This window comes from Phalacrocorax aristotelis, chromosome 11 (genome assembly GCF_949628215.1).
Source record: "Phalacrocorax aristotelis chromosome 11, bGulAri2.1, whole genome shotgun sequence".
Taxonomy (NCBI): domain Eukaryota; kingdom Metazoa; phylum Chordata; class Aves; order Suliformes; family Phalacrocoracidae; genus Phalacrocorax; species Phalacrocorax aristotelis.
In genome coordinates this window covers 16780757-16806203 of record NC_134286.1, presented here as the reverse complement: position 1 = coordinate 16806203, position 25447 = coordinate 16780757, and the positions used below count along the sequence as shown (strand labels likewise).

At 44.1% G+C, this 25447-nt stretch overlaps 1 protein-coding gene across 8 annotated transcripts in view; it reads left to right on the top strand.

Annotated features, from left to right (window-relative positions):
* Window positions 1–1432: 1432 nt before the first annotated feature.
* Window positions 1433–25447, top strand: part of IL1RAPL2 (interleukin 1 receptor accessory protein like 2) — a 395811-nt gene continuing 371796 nt past the window's right edge. The window contains exons 1-2 of one of the 8 annotated variants that reach the window (XM_075107082.1): window positions 1433–1562; window positions 14222–14322. In XM_075107082.1, the coding sequence (XP_074963183.1) occupies window positions 14241–14322 (82 nt within the window). In that variant the 5' untranslated portion in view covers window positions 1433–1562; window positions 14222–14240. Of the gene's footprint in view, window positions 1563–1859; window positions 2204–2356; window positions 2591–7427; window positions 7538–14221; window positions 14323–25447 lie in introns of those variants that run through there. The other 7 variants (XM_075107086.1, XM_075107083.1, XM_075107078.1 and 4 more) reach the window with 7 other exon arrangements.

The following is a 25447-nucleotide window of genomic DNA, read 5'->3' as shown; positions in this document are numbered from 1 at the left end:
CTAGGTTTTTAATCTTTTAATTCAGCCAAAAAGTGACTTTAGTAAGTGACTTGATAAATAATTTAAAAAATAGCACTTTTACACTGTAATCATGCCAGGAGAAATGAAAGAGTAGCTGAAGTGTCAGAGGTTATAAATTGCAGCAAAGGTATTAACATCTTGGTGAAGAAGTCCGTGTCGCACGGAGAAGCAAGGTCTCCTGGCAACATACTGACGCTTTCTAATTAGTTAAAATATTTATACAGACAGTAAAAATGGTCTAGTTTATTAATTTTTTGCCACATTCCTGCACTACAATAATTTTGCTCATTTACTGTATGTAAGAACACCTTGTGTGCCCCTGAGCGCCCCTGCCATGGCTGAGACTGCGAAAAGTCGTTGTGTTTGGTTGTTCTTGGCCTCACCTTGCAGAACAAAGCGGCTGTATGGCGTTTGTCCCCAGCACCTCCTCAAGTCAAAAGAGGCTTTAAAGGAAGGTTATACTCAGAGAAATGACTAAAAATGCTGCTACTTTTGTTGTCCCTGTATGACATCTAGTTCAGATTTGCTTTGCTTGTAGGTAACAAGACAATGTTTCTGTCAGCTCTGCATATGCGATAAAGACCTGAAGACAGAGCCGAGTGTTTTCTTGGCGTTGACATCAATAATTGCAAAGATGCTGACGCTGATGCATAGCTGAGGTGGGCTGTGTGTGACTGAGCAGGATCTGGCTCTTAGCTGCCCTGGCCTGGGGGGAGGATGCTAAGGGGACACTAACTTCTATGGTGAGGGTCTCCTGAGGAAGATGTTTTCCTGTGGCTGGCTGGACGCTGCTCGTGTGTTTAGGTTATGAGCTTCTCACGGCTGCGTTGTTCGGTGTTTGCAGCCCCGCAGGGGTCACGTGCAGGAGTGACCCTGTGACGCAGCACAAGTTCGTCCAAGCAACGGCACTGTAAAGTTGTGTTGCTTACATGAGCGTGAAGTGCACCTGCAGAAATTTGGCCTATGATTTTTCTGCCTGTATCACAGATGCCTAACTAAACAGGGTCCTCCTATGAATCTGGGCAAAATGCAGAAGTAGATTATTTTCTGCTTGGAGCTATTCTAAGATATTTAAAAGCGAACAAAAAGCAGCACAGGGAAACTAAAAATAACACTACCATGCTGTAGAAAGCACGGATATGTCCTGTCAGAAGCAGAGTTAGGGAAGAGAAACTGAGCCTGGTCCAGTTTGAGGCAGCCTGGTGCAAATGACAATATGAAAACGTGCGGTGGGTTGGAAAGCGGCTTCTCCCAGTTTAGTGCAAATGCTGTAACCCCTGGGACGAGCTGCACCTCTCTCCACTGAAATGAAACTGAGGCGAGCTGTGCAGGCAGCCCGAGGCCGGAGCAGCGGCTGAGGGGAGCGGGAGGAAAAGGGCACCGGCGCTGGGGCTGTGCCCCGAGAGAGGCCTCGGTCTGTTCCCCTCGGCTGCCCGGCCCCAGGCGTGGCGGCCGTACGCCGGCACAGCACGCTGGTACCAGCTCGGGGCCGCTTCAGTGTCGCCTTTTCTGAGCTGAGCCTTGCAGGACCGGGTTTGACGGTACCGACTCCTCCTCATACTTCCACAGCCCTTTGCTGACGTTCCCTCTGTTCCTCAGGACGTTCCTTGGCCGTTTCCTCTGCCGAGAGCAGCCGGCGTGCGCGGCCCCACGGGCCCCTCGCCGGTGCCGACGGCCCCTTCCCGGCCCGGGCTGTACGGGACGTGAGGGGCTGCGGCGGCGGCATTTTGCCAGCCCGGGGCCCGGTGCAGAGCGGAGCCGGTGCGGGGCGGCGGGGCGGGCCGGGGGGCGGCGGGCAGCGGCGCGGCCGCCAGGGGGCGCTGCGGTGTCTCGCTGCGCGGGGCGGGCGGGCGCACCTGCCGCGTGCGGGGCTGGCGGTGGCGGTGCGGGGGCAGCGCCGTCCCGCTCCGCTCCCCTCACGGCTTCCCTCCCCTCCTCTCACGGCGGTTTCCTCCCCCCACCCCCCCGCCAGCCGCTCCGCCGTAACTCGACGCGGGGCAGCGCCCGCTCCTCCGCGGCGGCGGGAAGCCGCGCTCCGCGCAGACGGGCACCCCGCACCGCCCCCGCAGCGGCGCCGCCGGCCGCAGCTTCCAGCGCCTCCGCGGCGGGGGCGCGCCCGCAGCCCGCCCGCCTCGGACGGGGCCGTGCTGGCATGGAGTCCTAGAGGGGAGCCGGCGAGGAGGTAAGACCTGCCGCGCGGCGCTTCTCCCCACATTTTCCTTTTTTATTTTTTCCCCCAAAAAATCATCCCTAAAAAAAAGAAAAGTTCGGGTGTAACGGGTATCCCCTCGGCGCCGCCCCCGCCGTGCGCGGGACGGGCTGCGGGGCAGCTGCTGCCGCGTTCCTCCCTCAGACCCGCGGCGGCGGTGTCGGAGGGAGCGTGGGGGTCCCGCCGCACCCGGGGGGCTCCCGGCGGGGACCCCCGCAGCTCCGGCTCCCCGCCCCGGGCGGGTGGGCTGCTCGGGGCCGCGGCCGTCCGTGCTGCCGCGGCGGCTTCGCTCGTCCTCCGGATCGGGCCCTGCGGCTGTGGAGGCGCCGAAAGTGTTTCCTTTCTCTCAGGGAGGTCTCGGTCAGTATCGAGGGGCTCTCACACAGCGCCGCGAACTCCGGGTGGGGCTTCCCGGGAAAAGTGTTATTGCCCGGGGGTTTAAAAAAAACATACTCGAGGACTTGGTTTTTTTGGGGTGTTGCAGCTTGGTGGAGCCTGTTGAAAAGGTGCCGGTTTGGAGGCTTGACTGACCGGAGGTACCAGGGCAGCATCGTCGTCCTGAACGTTGGGCGACTCAGAAATCTCTGGCTGCCTTCAAAAGTTTTGTGGTAATAAGGCTTTTCCCTAGTTTCTTTTGGGGTCTGATGCACGAAACCTCCCTCGAGTTCTTGAATAAGCGGCTGTTTTTAAAAGACCCTGTCCCTGGACTGCTGTCTCTGCTGAGATTCAAAGAATCTCAAGTTTCTAGTGGAAAACGTTGTAAGCTGTAGTTTCTCAAAGTTACGGTAAGGTCTGTGTGCTTTGTGCAACCTCTGCTCCTGGTGAGTTAGCACCCAAACTTAGGCTCTCTTCCTGAGGAGAAGCCCATCCTGGCAGGAACTGGCACTTTCTCATGCTCCTCTGTAGTGTTTACACTCTCTTGTTTTTATGCTGATTATTTTTTAAAAAATCATATTTTTAGAGTGCGTGGGGGTTTTGTGGTTGTTACAGTAGTACCATCACAGTACGTGTAGTTTGAGGTTTTTCAGAGAATTGTTAGAGGTCGGTGCAAGCGAGCTGAGCCGCTGCGTGTGCAGGAGCGGGGAAGGGTGGCGGGGAAGGGCTGTTTCGGGGTGCCCAGGCACTGCGTGAGTGTGGCTGCATTCATGCCCGAGGGAGGCACTCACCCCAAACGCTTGCTATCGCTGCTAGAAAGGGGATGTTATTTCTTAGCAGGGATAAGACTGTGCAGCTGCCTGGCGGTCTGTGATATTTGTCAGATATCTCGGCTGTAAGAGCAGGTGACTGCCTGCCCTGCTTCTGTGTAGTGCATGGGAAGGGGCTTCCCTCTGGAGGTGGGAGTGGGCCAGCTTTGAGGAAGACATGGTGGCTGAAAAGCTTTGCTCAGAGCCAAGGCAGGAGGTAAGTCTGGGGGGAAGCTGGCTGACAGCGAGTCAGGTTCTTGCTTTGCAGTAGATAAGTGGCTGAGGAGGAGATGGGGGGACAGGCTGGGATTTGGGGTTTGTGGCTCCATAAGCCAGTGGGGTGTAATGCATGCACAGCAAATGTGAGAAGTAAAGACTTCGGCAGTTCACCAAAGCACAGGCAGTGCTCTTCAGGATTTGGCAAGTCTGTGGTTAAGCAGGGGTTGCAATTGGTGATGTGTAGGATGGCTTTCCAAGAAACTATTAAGGATCTCGTCCTTCTGAGGGTGTTTCTCTGTGTGTAGACCTCTTGCAGTGGGAGGACGGGGGCATGCTCCGACCTCCCTGCAGAGTGCTCGTGTTGCTAGGCAGCAGCTTGCACCTCCAACATGCTCCAGATCCGAGTTTGTGAGGGGAGACCTTCCTTTACTGAGCTTAAGCTTTCTAGCTGGTGACCGAGGATGTTGGAAAGCACATATCCTGTGTGTGTGGGCGTGCATGTGCTTCTGGCCTGCTCCTGGGTACTGGGGAGGGATGGGCAGTTGTGAATGTGCAGGGATGTTAGACTTTCTTTTACTCACTTCACCTGCTTGGGCTGCAAGTGAGCACAGGAGAGAGATGAATCTTTGATTGTTCCATTTGTAAGGCTCAAGAGTTCTCTGCAGACCAGCCTTTTACTTCCACAGTACCTGGAAGCTCATAGTAGGTTTGTCTTCGAATTGTTTGGTGATTGATGCTTTAGAAGTAAAATGGGTGGGGAGGGAGAAAGGAGGAAGATTTGCTTGCACAAGACAGGAGAAGAAAGACCAGGTGTGCCACATTAATGCACTTAACCAACTTTAGTCAATTTTAGTGGATGCCACTCAGCTGCTGGAGCCCCTGTGCATATGTGGTGTCAGCCAGCTTTGTCTGAACTGCTTCATATCTTGCAGAGCAGAGCAATGGAAAGCCTTTTAATCTCCAGGGCTGCCAGTCTAGTGACTGCCCTTTGAAGCAGTGCAGTAGCTGAAGCTGTTGGAAACCAGCATGGGGAGACTGGCCACTCCCCAAACAGAAGTCAGATCAAAAAAGAGCCTGAGAAGATCAGGAGGGATTCATAGGCTGGTGTGGAGAAGGTGAGCTCAGCAGAAGGGCTGTTCTTGTGGCACAGATCGCTTCTGATCAGGCAGGGACCGGCGGTGAGAGAAAGGGAAGAGGAGGAGGCTTCCTGATTTGATGGAGGCTGGAGGCCTGGGCCTCAGAAGAAGCTGGACTTCACAGCCTTAAGCCCAGAGGAGGCTGCAGAGGTGCGAGGAAGCGGTGGCAGGTAGGAAGGAGTGTGCTTGCTGGGCTCAGGATCTCATGGGTGTTGTGCCTTGCCACCATACGGTAAGCTCAAGCCATGGAGGGCTTGAGAGTGTGTCTCTGGTGCAGGGCAGCTGCTGCCTTTGGTTTCCTGTTGAAGTAACGGGCAGCATGTGAGGAGCCCAGCAGAGATGCAGGTAGGCTGCTGGAGAGCCACAGGGAGGAAATGGGGACAACATGTGAGACCTGTACCCCTTGGGATGCCCTGCCTGCTTGGAGGTGACAGGAGCATCCAGGTGAGGTTCTCTGGCTGGGATGGGTCTGTAAAGGGATTTGGTTAGTTTGCACGGGCAGGGTAATTTGTTCCCTGACTGTCGGCAGGCACTTCCCAGGGAGAGAAGGATACATGTTGCAGTTACTCAGTTAAAGCTCAAGAGACTAGTGCCTTCTATGTGGCATTTGGAAGAGAGAGGCTGTTTGGTCCAAATTTTGTATGTCCTGGGTTGAGATGCCCTTGTGGGACCGGAGGTGGAGGAAGAGTTTCAAGGAGCACATCTGTGCCCTGCGTACCTGGTCATCCCGGCTGGCTAGGGGCTGGCTGAGGTGCGAAGCTGGGGCTGGTGGCGTTGACCTGTGTGTCTGAGGGAGAAGGCTGAGAATTTGTACTCAAAATAAGAAGTACAAATAAAGCATTTATAATGTATGGACTTTTCCTGCTCTCCAAAACATTTGGGCTCTGAGTAATCTCTCATTTCAAACTGAGACTCAAGCTGAAAATATCAAGGGATGCTAAATTGTGAACAACTATTAAACAGCCTTAAAGGGCTGTATGGGAAACTGTCTCTGCTCTTTGTTTCTAAGCCCTCCTCAAACAATGTGAGCCTGAGATATTTATCAGGAGGTCTTTAGTGCTGGAAAAGGAAGTGAATGTTTAAACTGTATCACAAAATAAGGAGGCACTTTAAGGATCCGTTTGCTTTTCAGGGTGTCCAACTAAAAATAAATCTTCCTTTAAACAGCCTTGAAAAGAAGATAAAGGGAAGAGATCTTGCCCTTGCTGAAAATAATGAGAATCTTTTTGCTAGCTTTGATGGTCAGGGTTTTCTCCTGCATCTGGTACTTGACCTAGGTAAGCCCTTCTTGGAATCGGTGGAGGACTGAGGGTTGTGTTGTGTTTGGTAACAAAGCTGGTGCGAGAGAGACTGTGCATTAGAAACTCTGCACGGGTTGTTTGGCTAATCCTTTCCTTCCCAGCCCCTTTCCACCCCAAGCACTACAAGAAGGGATTTCCTTCCACCCCTCTTCCCGCTACTTTAGGTAACAGTTACATTAACAAGGATGTCTCTGTGGCAGAGCAATGCCAGTGCATGTAAAATACGTATTTTAATTTGATTTTGGCCTGCATCAGAAAAAACCCCCATTGTTTACAGGATTTCCACAAAATATCTGGAAGTAATGTTCTATAAGCAGTTTTTCATGATTCCCAAATTCTGGGGGGGTTGTTTGCTTGCTTAATTAAATTCTTATTTTCACCCAGACAGATCTGGAAAATTACATAGAGGAAAAGGCTAGCCTCCGGTTATGTAAGGGAAAATAAATCCTCATCAAGAATATGTTTATCACTTTAAGGTACTATGAGATAGTCCTTTGCTGTTTGCAGAGCTAAGTGCCCTGTCTTCCTTCTCTGGAATTGTGTTTTCTAAGTGGAAAACTGTGGAAGGGTGTTCTGTAAGAAGTGTAACAGCTGGTATGTCATCTTTTTCTGTTAATTCTGTCTCCTTTGAGCATTATGTATTAGTTAAGGAAGCATGTGGCCGTGAATGAGATCAAGGAATGAAATTCTACACACATCACAAGCAGAGTTGTGTTCTGTCAGCGCTTGTTTCTTTAACGTGCAGGAGTGAATGTGGACTAGCTTTGCCATGAATAGTGCAAATATTGTTATTGTGTAAATACTGCAGAGATATGAAGGTATATAGGAGCAGATATAAAGTCAATACGCTGACGCTTGTAACAACCGCAGTCCATCTTCTGTGTGGTCCTGTAAAGAGGACCGTTTTAAGATGCTGTAAAAGCAGTTTCTGTATAAAAGCAGAGAATGTTTCAGCATGCAGATGGCAGCCCAGTCTAAAATCTAGTTCTGTTTTGTGCCGAGCACTTCTGTAATGAGCTTGAGGAACAGAAGGGGAACAAGAGAAGCAGTGTGGGGGGGAAGAGGAGGGGTGTACTATCTTTCAGGATTGAGACCTCTCTTTGAACTGTCTCTGTCTCCATTTTTAATAGCTTTTCTACAAAAGCTGCTTGGGGAGCAGGGTTGGTATGAGTATGAAAGAAGCAAAGCATCTAATCTTTTGGCTTAATAATGCACTTGCATAGGCTGCTGCGAATTGGACAGACTTCCTTATTGATGTAAGATTGGTGAGTGATTTTTGAAATTGGTGTGGGTGAGAATGGACTTTTCTCATCTCTTTTAATCTGAAATGTCTTCTGCTTTTGTTGAGGCTCTGTAGAGGACACCTGTGATCACTGGCAAGAGCGTCTAAAGGACTTAGGAGGAAAAGGCCATGACCTGAGCAGTGGTGTTTGCTCTGGGCATCAGCAACTGAAGAGCTGGAGTCAGGTGAAGCCATGGGTTTTCTGGAATTAACGGGTTTATCAGCATTAGACTCTGAAGCCTAAGAGTTGTCATCAGCAACTTGTTTTTTTACCCCTGGAGAGCTGAAAAGCAGGGTTCAGAGTCCTTTTTTTCCTGAGCGGAGCTTCTCTACAGCTCAGGGTGGGCTGGCTGGGCTGATAGAGAAGCTGCGGAGTTCATCTCAGCCCAGAAGTCTGCCATCCTGGGACACTGCCCAGTGGCCTTCTCAGCCTTGGGAAGCGAATGTGTGGTCATCTGTGGCTGGGGCTCCACTTTCCCCTTGGGTGCCTGTGATTACTGCGGCTTACTCTGCTTTGGGGGCAGTCTTGCTGTAACTGCACCAGCCCTAGGCTGATTAGGCTGATTTAAGCTGATTCTTAAAATCACTCCCCTTTCCCCAGTACTAGTGTACATGTTTAGCCTTCCAAGTGCAGACCATCTTCCCATTTTCTTCTCTCCCCCAGCTGGCTTTCTGTAATCTTTAAAGTGCTTCTGCAGAGTGGTAAGAGGCTAAGCCCCACTCTGTAAACCTAACTTATCTGGGTCTGACAGTCTTTACATTGCCTATGGTACTTCATGTTGCCTGAAGTACTGTATTGATTAAACCACAATCTGCAGAAGTAAATATATGTAGAATATTAATAGCTCCCTACTCTAGGGGAAAAAAAGGCTGTAAATTAATAGATCCATTATGTTGACCTCATAAACCATGAGGGCTTGAAGTGCAGCTGTAATCCTCCCACAACACGTATTTTACTTTGGGTGTCTATAAAAGGCCTGGACTGCTCAAAATTTAAAAGCTGTGATACTGGACAAGCATATCATATATCCTGGGATGTGTAGTTAGAATATTGCAAAGTTAAGGCTGGAACAATAGTTCTCTGTAGAATCCAGGATAGTGCTGAATCAGTACATCATTAATGGTGCAGCTGGGCGTGAGGCTTAAAAAATAATAGCTAACTTTCCCACTCCTGTGTTGTTTTTCTTGTTCCTCCTTGCAGTTGCTTTCTGCATTTCCAAGTTCAGGGGTTGCTGCAATAAGGGAAGAGTACGATTCACGGATTTAAAATCCAATTTGAAGATATAATGAACTTGAATTCAGTGTGAGTGAGTCGCTTAGGGAATTGAGGTCAGTGTGCAGTGCGAGCTGATAGTACTCAATCTGCTAATCAGTGCCGAGTAGTTCTAGTCCTTCTGGTTCATCAGTCTGTTAAGATGGGCTGCTCAGGTTTTTTTTGAGTTTTCTTAGTGGAGATTTAGGTGAGTGCCTGTATCATATGTTCATCACTAACTCCTCTGTTTAGCATTTTGATCCTATAGATACTGGAATCTTTATCTGCATTTTGATCCTATAGATATTGGAATCTTTATCTGTATTTGGAATATTTCAGGGGATTTTTCCATTTCCTGCTCTTTTTTTTTTTTTTTTGCCACAAATGAGCACTATTTTAGGCAGCTGTTGGATTGGAAAGTTCTTGCAGGAAAAGGTTCTTCTGTTCATGCTCACAGGGTTTTCTTTCTACAGGGCAAACCAGCAGTTTGCTCATAGGGTCGAGTCTGATTGCCACTTTAACATGACTAAAATCACTTCTATTCTTTGCAGCCAGAAATGTTAATGGGAGAAGTTATTGTGTGGAGGCCACCCACGGTAATTTTCTTTTGTGACTGCCACTGAAGCCTGTTTTTTGCGTTTGGTGTTATACTGTAAGATGCCTTTTGAAGCTTTAAGGTGCTGCTCTTGATATCTTCTATGGTTGCCATTTGGAAGGTATTTAACTTTTTAATGGAAGCATTACAGTCTTTCAAGCAAGACCACACCTAAGGGGTGATGCTCTTTGTTTCTTCTGAAATAACTGATAAGATTCTGAGCTTTACCCCCTTCACATCACAGAAGATCTGTGAGTTTTACAGTTTGTTCCTTTTCTTTTGCACCCAGACATGCAGCCTTTGGAGTAACCATTACAGATTGGTGTTGTGACCTTGTCAGGTGCTCTGTGTATTTAGTTGTGATTCCCTTTGCCTTCTCAGGACAATACCTTGGTCTTTCCTTGTAGTATTGCTCTCATGTTGCTGATGTACTGTTGAGCCAGTAATAATCCCAGACATTTTAGATGTTGTCTCATTGTTGCTGGTTACTTTCAGTTCATGCAACACAAACACTGCCAGGTCCCCTCCGTGCTTGCCTCAGTTTTAAACTTTTTATAGCATTTCAGCTGAACAAGGAGAGTTAGCCAGATGTGAATTTAGTTCTTTGAGTTTAGGATCTGAGCCCAATGGAAGCTCAAATCCAGCAAGACGAATGCTGAATGCACACTGCCTTGTAGCATTAATGCTCATTGCATATTTAGACAACTTAAGTGGCTGGTTACGATGGTGAAGATGCACAGTGAATTAAGCAAAATGAAATATTCTTTGATGCTCATTGAGCAACAGAGCGAAGAACACTTCATGACCCATATCAAGTAGAGCTGAAGATATGTTATTTGCACTGGCATGGATCTCTCATCTTTAATATTGTTTTGTTTGTGTTTGAGGTATCAACAAAAAGGGAGTGGTGCCCACAGAGGATTATTTCCATCCAGCATATTATGTAGACTGAAAATCTTTCAGTAATAAACAGCTTAAAGTGTGGCATGTTGGCAAAAGAAGAGAAGACCTGAGAGAGAGTTCATATTAAAATTCAAAGCCTTAAGAAGTGGAGTGGGGAAGTGGTTTGAAAAGAAATGAACAGAAGTCACCATCTAGCATACTGTAAAGACAACAAAAGAATTACTGTTGCCATTTCATCCTTTCTGTGTGGGGTGAAAACTGATTTATTTCTGTGAGATTTCTGAGCAACAAAACCTGACAATTTGAAACCACTAAAGAGGTGGGCTGCTTTCTTTAATGAGCACCTTCTGCATTGCAGCTTCTGTGGAGAAATCAGAACCTACAGAGCCTCACGGTGTGTCAGCAAATCAGTCTGTCCACAGATGTGTGTCTGAGTGGACACATGGACCACTTTTCTGGCTTTGCCTTAAAAAGGAACACTGCATAAACAAAGCTCATGGTAGAAATTAGAGTAAAACAAAATTATGTTTAAAGCAGGAACTTGGGAATCTCAGTGCTGGGTTTTCTGCAGAATATTAATGCTCCAGTTTCTTTCTTTTTTCTAAGTGCCTTTTTCTAACCTTGTTAGTTGAAATTCTTTTGCGCCTGGGAAGCTACGTGAGCTGAAGTGGGTGCTGGAAGGACAGCAGGCCGTACTGAAGAAAGTGGGTCTCTATTTGCCAGGCCCTGTCTTCCGAGGACCCTGAAGAAAGAACTACGTTTGTCAACACAGGTGAAGGGCATTAGGCATCATATGGGAGTCAGGGTTTCTCTTAGAAGAACAGAATTTATGCTGCATTGCAGCCTGGTCACCTTGTAGTTGCTGGGTACTTACAGTAGACTGGGAAAGCTGCCTGAAGGCTGTGGTCTGTAGCATCAAATGGAATGAAGAGGGAAGGGCTGGCCTTGATAGCAGTGGAATGATTGCGATGAAATCTTGCTTCTCCTACATTTCTCCCTCTGATGGTAGCAACTTCCCTGTATTTACCTCAATACAAATGCAACCTGGCAGGTCACAACAAGGCCTGGATTAACTTGTCTAGCGATTCTTTCAGCCTTCTGAATAAGCACTTTATTCTGTGTTTCTCTTCCCTCCTCTCGAGTGATCTTGGGCAAGTTAGCTGTAATTGGAATTTCTATATCCTTATTAAGTAAGATGTCTTTTTTCCACTCTTCTTGGAATGATCTCTTCTTCTTGGAATGAACTCAGACCCCTTCTTGTGAGGGGTACCCAGTAGAGTACTAGCTTCTTGTTATAGCTGTGAGCCCTGACTCACAGCTGCCTGGAGTCAGCAGCATCAGAGTAAGCAGCTCCTCAGGGAAATGCTGCTCAGTGCCTGTGAAGGGAAAGTTTGTCAAATGACACAATCAGCCCTGCTGGGAGGAAAACGCCTTGATTATAGAGAAATGGTATTGAATGTTAACTGGTTTATCTCATCTCATATCTCTTCAAGCTAGCACAGTTTTATTCATGTTCTTCATCAGATCATAGACACTGTCCCACTCATTCATTTCCAGAAGTGCTAGTAGGTCTAGCATAGGCCTGTCTTGAGTCCATCCCACTGCCTGACAGGTGAGCAAATGGCCCGGAGGAGGGACTGGTAAGGCTGGTCCCATTGTGAAACACGATGGGAGTCTTGGCAGGCTAAGCCCCAGAAATCTCCTTCTGAGCAAATTTAGAGACATTTCCTGGACACATACCAACCTTCCCTCTTCTCACTGCTTGACTATTATCCTGTACCCGGCATTCTTTGTCAAATTTTATGTTTAAAAAAATCATCTATGGTATGACAGTTTAAGCAGCCTTGTTGTCTATAGCTGTGTGCTGTCTCAGGACACTAACCAGCTGACCCACTGGTCGTAATGGTGTGGCTGATCCTACCTTCTTCTTGTTAGATGTCTAGGATGGTGAAGGTGATGCCTCAAACTCTGATGTCTGTTTTCATGCCAGCTTCAATGGTGTTGTAACAGATGTGACAAGCTGAGGCTCTGGGCCAGGTTGTGAATGACTGGGTGGTAGAGTAGTTTCTTGCCCTTTTCCTGCTGTGTTTTCCTGATTTTTGCAGGCAACAGAGAATGACTTGGTGAGGCCAGGGCTTCAAAAAGCAAAACTCCTATCAATGCTGACAAAGCCAAGAATTTTCACCTATCTTCAGCATGAATGTTGACTGGCAGAAGTTGCTTTGAATTTTTAAGTGTATTTAATGCAGCATAGCTCATTTGGGGTGGGGATGGAGGGACGCACATGAAAAAAGACCTAGGAGTTACATACTTCAGCTGTAACAACTGAAGGGAGGAAAGTGGAGAAAGTAATTTGCAAAGCTACACTTGAAAATCATTCTAGCAAATCATCATCATTACAATTATCTGTCAAAAGATTTAGTTCAATTACTTTTTTTAAAGCTCTCTTGTCAAGATGGCCTTGCTTGTTTTAGGATTTTGGTACTCCAAGGAGAGGTTAAGGAAGAATGAATACTAATTCTGCCATTAACCACTGTCAGGCAGCCTTCAGCGCATATTATTCCTTGAAAACTGCTTTAGCGTTGTTACCGTGGGGAATCAATAGGCATAAAGTGCCCACGGGAACATAAAATTCTGGGGGGAAAAACATCCACTGCCTATTTGTAGCTCGCAGTACAGTAAGGTGAGAGGGGGGAAACTTCAGCTGTAAGTGGCAATTTTGAAATAATTGAATAGCAGCATAATTGCCATTGTGTAAAAGATTATACATGGTTCCTTACATTTTCTTCACACAACAGTAGGCTGGTAGTAAAATTACAGGGGAAGAATATTTGATGTAATAAACTCAAATTAAACTGAATAATTTTCAGCGAACTGCAGGACATTGCACCCTCTTGCTGGTTTATCACATTGGGCAAATGTTCAGAGCTGCAGGGGTCTGGGCTGGTTGGCCCCGAAGCTGAGGGTGCCTCTGAGCGGGCTGGGCAGGCGGATGCAGTAAGCATTTAAGGTTTTGTTGGCCTTCGTTTTGTGGTAGTTTCTTGTGTTTCTGTTTAAAATAAACTGCTATAAAATGTTTGCTGAATCTTTTGGTGCAAATTATAATTTCATACTGATTTCGATGACTGCCCTCTTTATCTGAGAAAAAGTGTCCTGATCTAAAGTCTGTATCTGATAGAGTTGAATTCCTGGAGTCTAAATATACCAAGCCACCTAAAGGCCTGTGACTTCAAGCTAAGCATATATTTGAGGACTCTAGCTTATAATTAAGTATATCTCTTTCAGAAGGAGAGAGAGAGAGATGGGCTTTGCTGAGTTCAGATTCATTCTACCTGTTTTTAAGTGCAGATAAGAAGCCTCAGTTTGCTCTTGCTATGTTTTCTTGAACGATCTTGTAAATGTATATACAATTAGTTCTGGTAATTATATAAAATTAAAAATACAAATTTTTATTAGATTTTTGCTTTTTTTTTAAAATGTACTTAATATAAAGTCAGTAGTAAAGTTCACAGGAGAGACTAATTTTATCTTTTTAATAAGAATCCTGAGACCTGCATTCATTGATTTCTGAATTTTGTTCACCTGTCTTTACCTCATTTTACAGAAGAAATCTCTGGAATAGCATTAATTCATTGTAGGAGCTTTTACAAGGTCACCAGTGGGAAAACAAGGTTGCTAGGAGAAATTGCATGAATAACCTACTCTCTGTGTTTTCCTGAACAATGTTAAGTTTTTTTTAGCATGTGGTCTGTCTGCATGAGACAAAACTACTCATGACTATCAGGGTCTCCAGCCTTAAATAACATACAAAAATCTGCCAGATTAGACCCATACTATTTTAAATAAACAGTTAAGTCTTGAGGTTTTTTTAAGAAAAATAATATTTTCAAAGTGTCATGTAAAAAACACAACCTTTTTGCATGATAGTCAGAGATAAATTATTCATAGACAGTTACTTTGAACCATTATGTTTTCCTACCTCTGCATAAAAATAAACCCAGAAGTCAGTAGATTAAGCCATTGCCCTGTAATGGCTCTTTGAGAAATGTTTAACTGTAGCTGCTGCTTTGTTGTAGTGAAGAGCTGTGATTCAGACTTCATACTATGTTTGCATTTCAGCTGTCACGGAAAGTGAAAGATGAAGCCTCTTGTTCCCTTGGTTCTTGTGATCTGTACTGTAGTCAGCATGAATTTGAAGCTCGTGTCAAAGAGAAATTCTGGTAAGTCACAGAAAAATATTTTTCCTTTGAATCTGGACCTAGTGCTTGCGCAATCAAGTGTTTTAGATGGCTGCTTTTTATTTTGCATATATACTTGTTCTCTTCTAGAAAACAACAAAAAAAAGTCATAACCAACATGGTTTGCTTGCCAGATGTTACGGGATGAATTTTTTCACTATAATGTTCTGTTGATGTGACTTTAAGCTATTCAAAAGTGTCCTTATGTTTTCTTTTATTAATAATAATAATAAAAAAGACAAGGTCTGATTGAAAACCCACAAAGGCAATAATGACTTTGCCATTGTTTTAACATCCAATCTTTTACTCATGCTAAGGGGTTTTCTTAACTGTAGATGTGGTTTGTGGTGACTTTTAAGTCCGGATGATGTTTTTTGTACATTGGAAGGGCATCTTCCAAAAAGTCATGCCAGCCATATGTGTGATCATATATAGGATTAACTGGGAAGAGCTTTCCTGGGTAGATAATCTCTGATTATTCTGGCAGTGGAAGGGAGTGGGAATTGATTTATGTTTACACCTGCTTTTGAAATGCACTAATAGTAACAGAACACTTCAAAGAAGCATTACAGTATCTACTTCCAGGATAGGCAGTTGATCTGGGTAATGTTTCATCTATATTAGAGCCTGAAGTGACTGCTAGTCTGTGCAGCTCTGCCCCCTTGGGGGTGACTTCATGAGGCTGTTTGCCTTTCTCAAGTAAGCTGTGAGTTTGGAGGGACTTTAGGCAGACAAGTCGGTTTGCTGCAGTGTTGCACAGTGTTAGTCTGCTAGAGCCTTGTGTATGTGGGCAGGTAACTGATGCAGGATAAATGTTGTGCTTTTAAACTTGTGTGTTAACTTAACATTTTTCTCCACTGGTTGTGTGCTATACGTACAAGTGTGAGGGCTTCCATTGATCTTACTGTCCTCAGTGTCTTCAGCCAACACTTTTAGCAATGCAGGTACAAACAGAAATGACTGACTTTAGTTGGTGTGGCCAGTTTTAAGTTTAATTTCTGCATTGCTTGGGAACGGAGGGGAAAAGTTGTCAGTCCATCTATTATAAAGAATTAGGTGTCGCACCCCAGGCTAGGAAGCGTTACTCTGGGAACCACCGTATACTCGGCTGAATTCTTTCTGCTGGGCTAGAAAGTATAAATGGATGTTGCTAAATCGAACTAGTCTACAGCCTTTTGTTGTGGTGGTTGTACCCTGAGCCCTGTTTGCCCTGTGAGAGCAGTCATGGGTATCAGGATTTGGCTACAGTGGAGCTAGATATAAACTCTGCTAAGGGCGATGGTGTTCCTGTTATTTCAAAACTGCTATTAATGGCCTGGATGGGAAACCCTATGAGATCCATAATCTGTATAATTGAGCAGCTTTGATTCACTGATGCCAGGCAACACCACCTGGCTGCAAGGAGTGGCCTTTGCATTTCCTTTATCAGAAGTACACATCTGTAGAAGTAACGTGCCTGTGGTTATAGCATCATTCAGCTGGTAGTTTACCTTTAATTATATTTTAGAGTTTTTTTTTCCCCAGTCTGCTTTCTTTGACTCTGCAGAATGTCTTGTGTTATTGGCAGCTGTTGCCATTATCAGTTCAGGTTGAGTACTGGTGGGAAAAATGCTTTAATATGTTAGATTGTCTATTGCTAAATATAACCCACTAGTGAATAGGTGGTTCTTTTTCTTTTCATTTGATTGAGTTGGTATATGTTGAGTATAAGATGAAGGGGAAAAATGTGCATAAAGCAAAATTGTAGTTTCTTTGCAAGTAGAGGATCATGTAGTTGGTTTTCACCTTCAATATTCATTCTGTCATACATGCTGATTTTTAGGTTGCTGTGTGGAGCAACCTATTGATTTATTTTCCCCTTTTTCCACTACGTTGTGTGCGAAATACATTTTCTGTTTCTGTGATTTCAGCACTTGGAGCAAAATTGATAATTTGACTCCCTTTCTGAAAGGGGTCTTTAGGTATGAAGGACTGTTGTTTGATTCCTTGGAGCTTCACTAAATGTTATGTGTTGTGAAGGAACAGATGCTGCAGAGGCTTCTGAATTTTAACTATTTGTATTGCTGTTTAAGTTGAAGATCAAAGATAGTGGATGAATGCAGCCAGGCAAATGCATGAAGAAACAATGAGGCCGTGTTGCTCAATAGGGTGACAGTAGCTGTAGTGTGCTGGTGCTGTAGTTCAGGATCTTTTTTTACTGGTGTCTTGGTAAAGGAGAGTGGGATGGGGAAAGTAATTTAATGGTTATTTGTGGGCAGCTGCGCTGCAGTGTAAACAGCAGGATGTTAGAAAGCAGGAAGACTGTTTTAGGTGCAGACAAGAGCGAGGAGGGGAGTGGATGGGTTGCCCAAATGACACCCTGTGGACAGGACCTCTGCAGCAGTGTTCTGAATGGATGTTGTAGTCTTGGGTCTTGCTGGCTCTTGGTATGGGGACAACTAAGCTGGTAAGCATCCTTTAAAGGGGAAGGAAAATCGTGGAGACAGTTATGTGGAGCAGTGCAAATCAGTGCATGGAAAGTGCTGACACTGATGATAAAGACAGATTTGGGCTACGCGGGCAATAAACCAGCAAAATCAGGGTATTGGTGGCTTTGCTGACTTATGCAGACTGGTATTTTTCCAAGCTATATGAGGAATTATTGCATGAATGGCCAGAATTGTGATTAGTGTTAAGTACAAGAGCAATTAAGAAGTTGACTAGAATGTGTGTGATATCACATAATAGAATATATCTTGTTTAAGGCGTAGAGAGAGTCTAAAGAGCTGAGTTGAAGAGGACTTGTGGTGGAGCAATGAGAAGTTGAGGTGTTGTCTTCAGGTAATGCAAAGGCATCACTAAAACCAAGGCAGTCAACACAGGGGGCAGAATGTCCAGAAGGGCATTTGCAGTGAAACTAGAGTTGCCTTAAAGGTAATGGGGTTTGGCTAGGAAGGCATCTTCAGAGGCTGGTGGGAAAATATTCCTTCGAAGCCGAGGAATGGAAACCCAAGGGGAGAAAGTTGAGGATGAGAACTTCAGACAGCAAATGCAGACAGTACACAGGGTCTGGACAACAGGCAAAAGTCATTAGAGGTCAGGAGTGGAGGATCCGAGATGTCAAACAGAAGGTGATGAAATGGTGCTGCAGTTGCAAGCATAGAATTAAAGTTTGCCGAACAGTCCTCATGGAAGGGGAGAGAAAAACAGAACTGAAAGAGATTTGTCTCATGTCCTTTACTTGCCCTCTGTTATAGATTCAGGTCCCATATTTCCATTTGGAGAAGACAAGGAGGAATGCATGTGAGGGCTACAGATAGGTTTTAGAGTACCTTGCAATGCTGCAAAACTGACACAGAAACTTGTAGCAAGACAGATTTGTTTGGCTGCTTCTCACTTGAGATGTGGTGCCAAAATAATTAAAATGGGTGAGCTAATTTAATTATGCTAGTCAGATTCTTCGTTACAGGCAGCAACTTCCAGATGCTCCAGAAGAAATCTGTCATGTCTATAGAGTAATGATTGCTGTTTGTGGTGGGAACAGAACAGTTTGCCTCAAGCATATTTGTGAATGTAATGTTGACTTAGGTTTCAGAAGCATTTCTTAATATTAAGTAGCTTTCTTTGTAAGCTGCAGGTTGTCCTTTTTGCCTGCTTTAAGAAGTAAAACTGAGCAAACAGCTAATGCTGGGACTGCAGCCTTAGCAATACCCTAAAAAGGGTATTTTACAGGTGGAGGTTATACAAATAAATTGAGGATGTGGGAGCTGCTAGGTTCCCAGCTGGTAGGTGATTTCCTTTTAATCTGATCGACTTCTTTTCCCAAGTCCTTTATATATAGTGCTTTGAATAATCATAGCAGGGAATATAAAACCAATTAAAACATCATTGCAATTTTTCAGTAAAAGATTTTTCAGATTATAGATTCAGTTTGACTTACTAGACATAATTCCATTAGTGAATAATTGATGCCATTTATTGTTGCTGTATTTATCTGCTGAGCTGAAATACCCTGTCTCAGCATGCTAGAGCTCCAGAGGGCATGCCAACCTTGTGTGAAGGAGCATGGGCAGACATTCCCAAGGTTTCTACAAGGCTGCAAAGCTGGTAGTAGTCTTTCTGCAGGTTAACAGGGCTTAATTAGCTCAGGCCTGGCACTGGTATGTTCCCCAAGCTACAGAGCCTGAGTCTTGTGTCTGCTCTGTAGTATGTCAGATGGATGTGCTCTGGTATTCTGGCCTTCCTTCTCTTCCTCTTCATCTTGGGACCACCCAAAAGGCAGTCATATGCCAGAGGAGCGAGTGTGTCTCTGATCTCTCACCCACCCCATCACTCTCTACCTGCATCCAACTTTGTCACCCATGGCTTGGGAGAGAGAGGGCTTGACAGCATCACGCCTTGCTGTGTATGGCCATAGCCAAATAGTCTTGTGTTGTAGTGGCTGTGACATAGTGCTTTAACACATTCATTTAAAACTTATTGGGTTGATATTTTGTGCCTTTAAACGTCATGCAACAACTTATTGTAGTCTGCTATAGGTGTTTCAGGAGCCCTTTGCTTTCCTACTAGTTGTTGCTGCTCTAGCTTAGGATTTCCCTCTGCTCCCTTCTCTGCTCAATCTTCCTCTAGTGTTGCCTGATCACTTTGGCCATGAAAGCCACGATGTACATGGAGGTGGAGGTTTTCGTACTTCAGAGGTGATTCATGGATTTGTGTCTGGAGTGGGGTATCCTAGAGGAGCCCAACAATTAAAAGTCCATTGCTCCTGCTGGAGTGGGCCCTTAGAGGAGCTGCAGGATAAGCACTCACAGCTCCATTTGCTTTTTGTTTGCAATTGCATCTGCCTGAAGAGCTGACTTCTTGCCCTGATTTAAAATGCATGGCTATAAGCCCTCCCAATTTCTGAGATATGAGAGGTGCAAAGGAGGCTTTCAGCTTTTACTTCCTGCAAATAATGTGCAGTCCTAGAGGAAATAGGAGCTTGGCTACACTAATCAGTGCACACTAATCTCTTACTTCTCCCAGAAGATGTTAAGTTATTCACACCTCCAACAAACAAACAAAAAATTGAGATAACTGCTGTTCTAAGCTGTCATCAGTGCAGGAATGTACAGTCCCTCTTGCATACGGTCATGTTTGCTCACGGGTTCACGGCTGATCTCCATCTGTTCAGTCTGGATCAGCGGGAAGCGAGGAGCCAGGCTCCCGTGCTCAGTCAGGTCTCGGGGGGCTACCAGCAAGTAAGCTGTGAAGCACTGGTAGTCTGTGCACCTCGTTAGGGGAGACTCAGCCTTGGTTTCCTCTCTAGACAGAAAGTGGCACTGCAGCTAGACAGACCTATCTGGTTGACAGCTGGCATCATTTAGACAGTCTGTTGGTGGGGAGGAAGGGAGATGCACAGAGAACAACAAGAAATAATCTGCTAGAGGTTTGGGTTTTTTTTTTTAGTGACCTCAACCTGACAGGATTTAAATATTGAACTTATTTAAACACTCAAATTTTTAGCTATTACACTAGTTTAAAATGAGTTCATGTATAATTAAAACAATTAAAATATTGAGCTGATACTTCAATATTAAAGCTAGATTCCTTTCCCAAAAGGGAAACCGCAGCTGTGTCTGAATAAAATAAATGAACACAATTAAATTGTTCCAAACTGCAGTAAATCACAAAGGTAGGTTCTTTAGGGATAGTGGGAAGCAAGCAAAGCATGAAAGAAATGTCATTTCCTCAGTTAAAAATCTATAATCTTCCACTTTTGCAGTGGGCATCATGTTAGCGGTTTGGATATCTGTTCTACATCTAGCTGCAGCATGTAAGACTTTATTAATACTATCTGAACCTCTAGTAGACATACCGTTATGACTGAGAAATCTTCCAGCTCTATGCTTTTAACTGAATAATACTTTTTTACCTCCCCAAAATGTTTTTTTTTTTTCACATGAAAAAACTAATATATCGAGGTGTCTTCTCTTTGTTTTCTTTAAGACCCTAAATATAAATTTAAAGCGAAATCTTAATTTCAGTATTTCTACTGAAGTGTGAGTTTTAGGTTTGTGTTCTTACTCTGAAACTTAGTGTCCTGAGGGACAGGGAAAGTTGTCCTGGCACGTCTTGTTTTTCATCTTGTTTGTGAAAATATTTTTGGAAGGTCTGTCTCACCTAATGTTCAAATGAAATTATAAGTAATACAGCCGCAAACTTACCCGGAACACAGTCTTCAGGCTCAGCATGTTCCCTAGCCCTAGAGATGAACGTCTGCTCAGTTTGGGACATTGGTTGGTGATGCAGAGGCTAGGAGGTAACTTGGGGGGATATGGACTTACAGGAGCTGTAGGGAATCTGTGATGTAACGGCTTAGATTTGGGTCAATTCTGAAGCGTGCTTAGGTTTTTGTAACCTGAATGTGTGTTTAAGGCAAGTTTTACAAACTGCTGTATATATTTGAAGGAATGTAAATAAGGCTTCTTAGATTGAACTAAGTATGAATATTAATACACATTCTCATATCTCTGTCCACTGAATTCAAAGAACTTTTTCTACTTTACTTTCAGAACCTTGCTTCTTGAAGTGCATTTCAGTTTTAAATCGCTAGTCCCTGTGACACATTGTATCAGAAACTTTTTTACTTGTTTTCTCCTCGAATGTAGCTGTGAAAGCAGCAAGTAGTAAAATTGTGAGGTAGGAGATGCTGGGATCACTATGAGAGAAAGGAGTATTAAGATGCATTTTTGGTTATTTTTTGGCATTTAAGTTTGGAGAAGTTGGTTTTACAAATAATAAAGGAAACCTTAGAGGTTTCCTTTTTCAGGAGGTGCAGAGTTAAGTATTTCAAGTTATTGACCTGTGAAGAAGGAATTCTTTTTAGTGCAGTGCCTGTATGTGCAAACGTTAGTATATAGCCCTGCATGAGATTGTTGTAGTACTGTTATAACTCGCTAAAGTATAAATTATTGCCTGTCTATGAGTTGAAAGCAAAATTGATCTGAGCTGCAGTGTCACCTCTAGAATGTACATTTTATCACTTTATTAATCTCTAACCCTTTCAAATCCAATTGATTATTTCCTTCAAGAAGCGTGCTTAGTACATATAATACATACTGATATGAAAACATACAGCTCTGCTGCTGAAGATAGAGACTTTAATCTAAGTTAAGCTTCTGACCTGAGCACTTTGCTTTTTGGAGACATGGTAACCAGGCTGCCAGTGCTCACTGTCCTCTGCCATCAGTTCCTTTTTGCTTGTGTCCCCTCCCACCCCAGTGTGGTCTCTCATTGGAGGCAGGAAGGGAGGCAGCCTGGGGGTATTTCTGTTAGCTTGACTTGTTTTAAACCTTCTCCACCTTTGAGGTTGACAAAACCATAGCTCTGTTGTTCTGCATATGACCTATGGAAACTCACTCCCAGTCTTTTTTTCTTTTTTTTTTTGAGAAAGGGATGTTGACGCTTCAATTTAAGACAGATACAGTTGGTTTGCATCTTTGAGGGATCAGTATTCCTTTAAAAGGTATCTACTGAGATTTCTGTATCCATTATTCCGGGTGAGAAATGAAATAGAAATTGAATAAGTAGATCATTTGATCTAGGCAGCTGTAAGTGTTGTTCACTGGTTTTTAGTAAAGAAACTGGAGGCAATAGCAGTACCTGGCATGAGCCTTTTGTTTCTATCTGGCTGTCTCATTTCTGTTGCTGTAATGAAGTGGGAGGAGTGGGAACCTGCATCAGACCTTGAATGCTAACCTGACGTACCAGCCCCTCTGGGGTAGGAGGCGTCAGGGAAAGTGGTACCCCTGATGAATTTAGCTGCCCTTTCAGTGAACAGGCTTGAACCAGGGCAAAAGGGAAAGCCTAAGTTCCCAAATTCCCTTCTAATGTTTGAAGTACAGTATTTTCTATGTCACGCTTGCTTGTGTCTGGGGGATGTAGAGCTGCTTAGGCACCCAGTAACCATGTGTACAGTTTAAACCTTTGTTAGAGCCGTGTAGTAGAGGTCATGAAACATGATGGCAGTAGTATTTGTTTGACTTTCAGTATTCTAATTGTGCTTTGTTGTCTTGGCAGGGTTGGTTTTTTTTTAGTGTCTCATGGGACTATTTGGTGTTTTTAGTAAACATCTGCTACCATAATATTTAATAAAAGTGCTTTTTGTCTCTAATGTTTGCATCATCATTATTCCCATTTTATAGATGGTAGAAAATAATCCAGAGGTGAAGCAATGTTCAGGTTGCCCAGCACATTGAAGGTGATGTGGAGGAATAACACAAATAAAATGTTTCCCTCTGTTCTGTTAAGTTGATGTTGCCTTAGGCAAGGACGAGGAAACCAGTACTACCTCCTAGAGAAGTTTTGAGGCTAAAATAAGCATGTGCTTAGAAAGTGCTTTTATGCCCTTGGATACATGTTCTAGGGAAAAGCGTTTGTAACTTCTGTTATTTTTCAGTAGAAGATAAGGTGATGTGTTGCTAGAAATGGAGGAGGAAGAGGAGAGAGATTCTGCTGTACTAGGTTTTGTGCACTAGTTTTAGGCTAAGAGCTTTTGCCTTTTGATGTTACAAGACTGTGTGTGCCTTGGCTGCAAGCTGTCCCCCCAGTGCGTAGTGGGGGATGCAGAAGAAAAAAAACACTTAAGACTGTAAAATGGCATATGGAATACCTGAGGGACCATGAGCCTTGGATATGCCAGTCAAGTCTCTTGGGTAACCAAGTTTATAGAAAACTGTGTATATATTTACTCCTCTGGCCTAAAGAACATCTGTTGAGCGCACACTGCAGTGACTCTACAGGCAGTCAGCTGCATTTGAGCCACTCTGGGCTCCATCTCTGCTTACCTAGTAGCTGCCTTTAGATTTTCAGCAATACCAGGAACTGGAGTTCTGTCATCAGATGTGTGAATAGTTTAAAATAACTATCTGAGGATACCTCAGTGTATAGTCTAACCAGATGTTCATGTTTGTTTAAAGAAATGCTGGTCCTATCATCCCACTGTACAAATACATACAAAAATTTGAGTGCAAAGTTGTCTCATAGACTTATCTTTTTAAATTTATTTTTTATTATTTGAGAGTTAGTGGATGTTGTCTGGTATTTTGAAGATAGGAGTGACTTAATGTCTGTGAAGACTGATGTTCATATAGCAGATCAGATTTTTCACAGGACAACAGGAATTTTGTTCTTGGATTTAAGCATTATGTTTTTGTTTTGCTGATGCACTCTGTGATCCTAAGGTTATTTGGATCAATGTGCAGAGCCACTTCATGCATGCTTTTGTTGTCTTACATGTTCAGCAAAACATATATGTGGGTGGGCCTGGAAGGGGAAGAGTCATGTGAGATATAATTGTTCTGGTGTCTTTAAGCTAATGGTAAAATGCAGAAATATAATCACATTCTGCAGAATAGGGCTCATCAGAATTTCTTTTCCAGTGACACAATTTCATTTTGAAAAGTAAATTCCCTGAGATGGATACATTTAATAAGCAATGGAAAACTGCTTGAACATGAATCAAAGGCAGGGTTATTCCCAGGCTCTGTATCTCTGGGGCATTCAAGAGTTGCAGCTGAATGCTAGGACTTCTGATGTCCTTCACATGGATGTTGGATGAAGAAACTGGAAGCCTTTGAACACATAGTGGTCAGGACCCTACTGTTTCTGGGATTCCCTGCTGGGAAGCAGCTGTCCAAGTCAAATCTCTTGGGTTGCCTGCAGAGGAGATCTGAAAACTGAGAGAGTGAGAGCACTTTGGAGCCAGGTCATCCTGCAGGCTTTCCTCAGTTCCCAGGTTGGAGGTGGATCTGCAGCCATCAGCACTACCTGCTGGCAGACCTCCCTGGTGAAGGGAGACCACCTTCTGGACCTGCTTCTTCCTCTGTAGTTGCAGGGTGCTATTACAGAGTATGTTTTGTTTAGAAAATAAACCAATTTTGAAGTATTTCTGAAGCCTGTTTGTTCTGGTGCTTGTGGTTTAGAAAAGCAAATTTGAAACTCAAGCCAAGATGATCATTATTGTAAATTTGAGCCCTTGAATTTATTACTCGTTTTTGATGTGACCTTGAAAATCTTGTCCCATTGTATAAAGCCAGAGAGGTGTGCATAGTGGGGTGGTTTTAGACAATCAAGAATAAGGAAATAAATTAGGATGTGTATCACTAATGACACTTTGGATGTAATATTTCTATTCAAAATGACATCTGTAATTTTAGGCAAATCAGGGGACTACACTGGAAACTGCACTTAGGAGTGGAGTATGTCAGCTTTTTTGGAGCAGATTGAAAGCTGAAGCTTTTTGGCTGCCTTCTGATGTAGGTCAACATAATTCTTATTCACCATGACTTTACATCATGTTATTTACAGCATTATGATTTTTTGTTTTTCATCTGGATTGGGTGGTTAAATTTGCTCTTTACCGTTCAGTGTTTATTGCAAGTGGTTTTGTTCCAACTGCAAAACATGCCTCTGACTTAGTGCATGAGAGATGAAATCTAAATCCAGCCACCTGGGATGCCTGGCTGCAACTGTTGTGGACTTTACACAGGGAAAGTGTAAAGCTCAACCGATGAAGAAAGGATCTTTATTAAATCCTGTTTTAGAAATGTCTACAAATGAACTGTTCCTTTTGCCATCCTTCATAAAGAGCTGTAATTGATGGCTTTCTCTGGAGGACACAGATCCCATGCAAACAGTTGGTTGTCCAGCATGCTCTTGTGTGAAGTCCCTTGCAGAATATGTCACCAACTTGTTTTATCATGTAGTGAGGAAGACCCTTGATGTGCTATAATAACCAGTTGTTGTCTTTTGGAACAATTTCCACCCCCACCCAGTAGTGAAATGCTGGGTACATTGGTCATGAGAACTTAAAAAATACAAATTCCACAATGTGGTTGTAGAATGGCTTGGTAATGTCAAACCAAGTTGAAATGTTACATTAAGTCTCTTATTGGTGTGTAAATATGAGCATCCTCAAGGGAGGCAAGTGTGTTGCTTGCTGGAGGCTGCTGGGTGAAAGCTCTCCCCTCTAATACTTTCACTGCTATGATTGGAGTTGGCATGTTTTTCAGGTTTGTGCAAGACAAGCACATCCTTTCTTGAACATAGGGCTGCCCTTTCAGAATCGTGACATGTAATATACTTG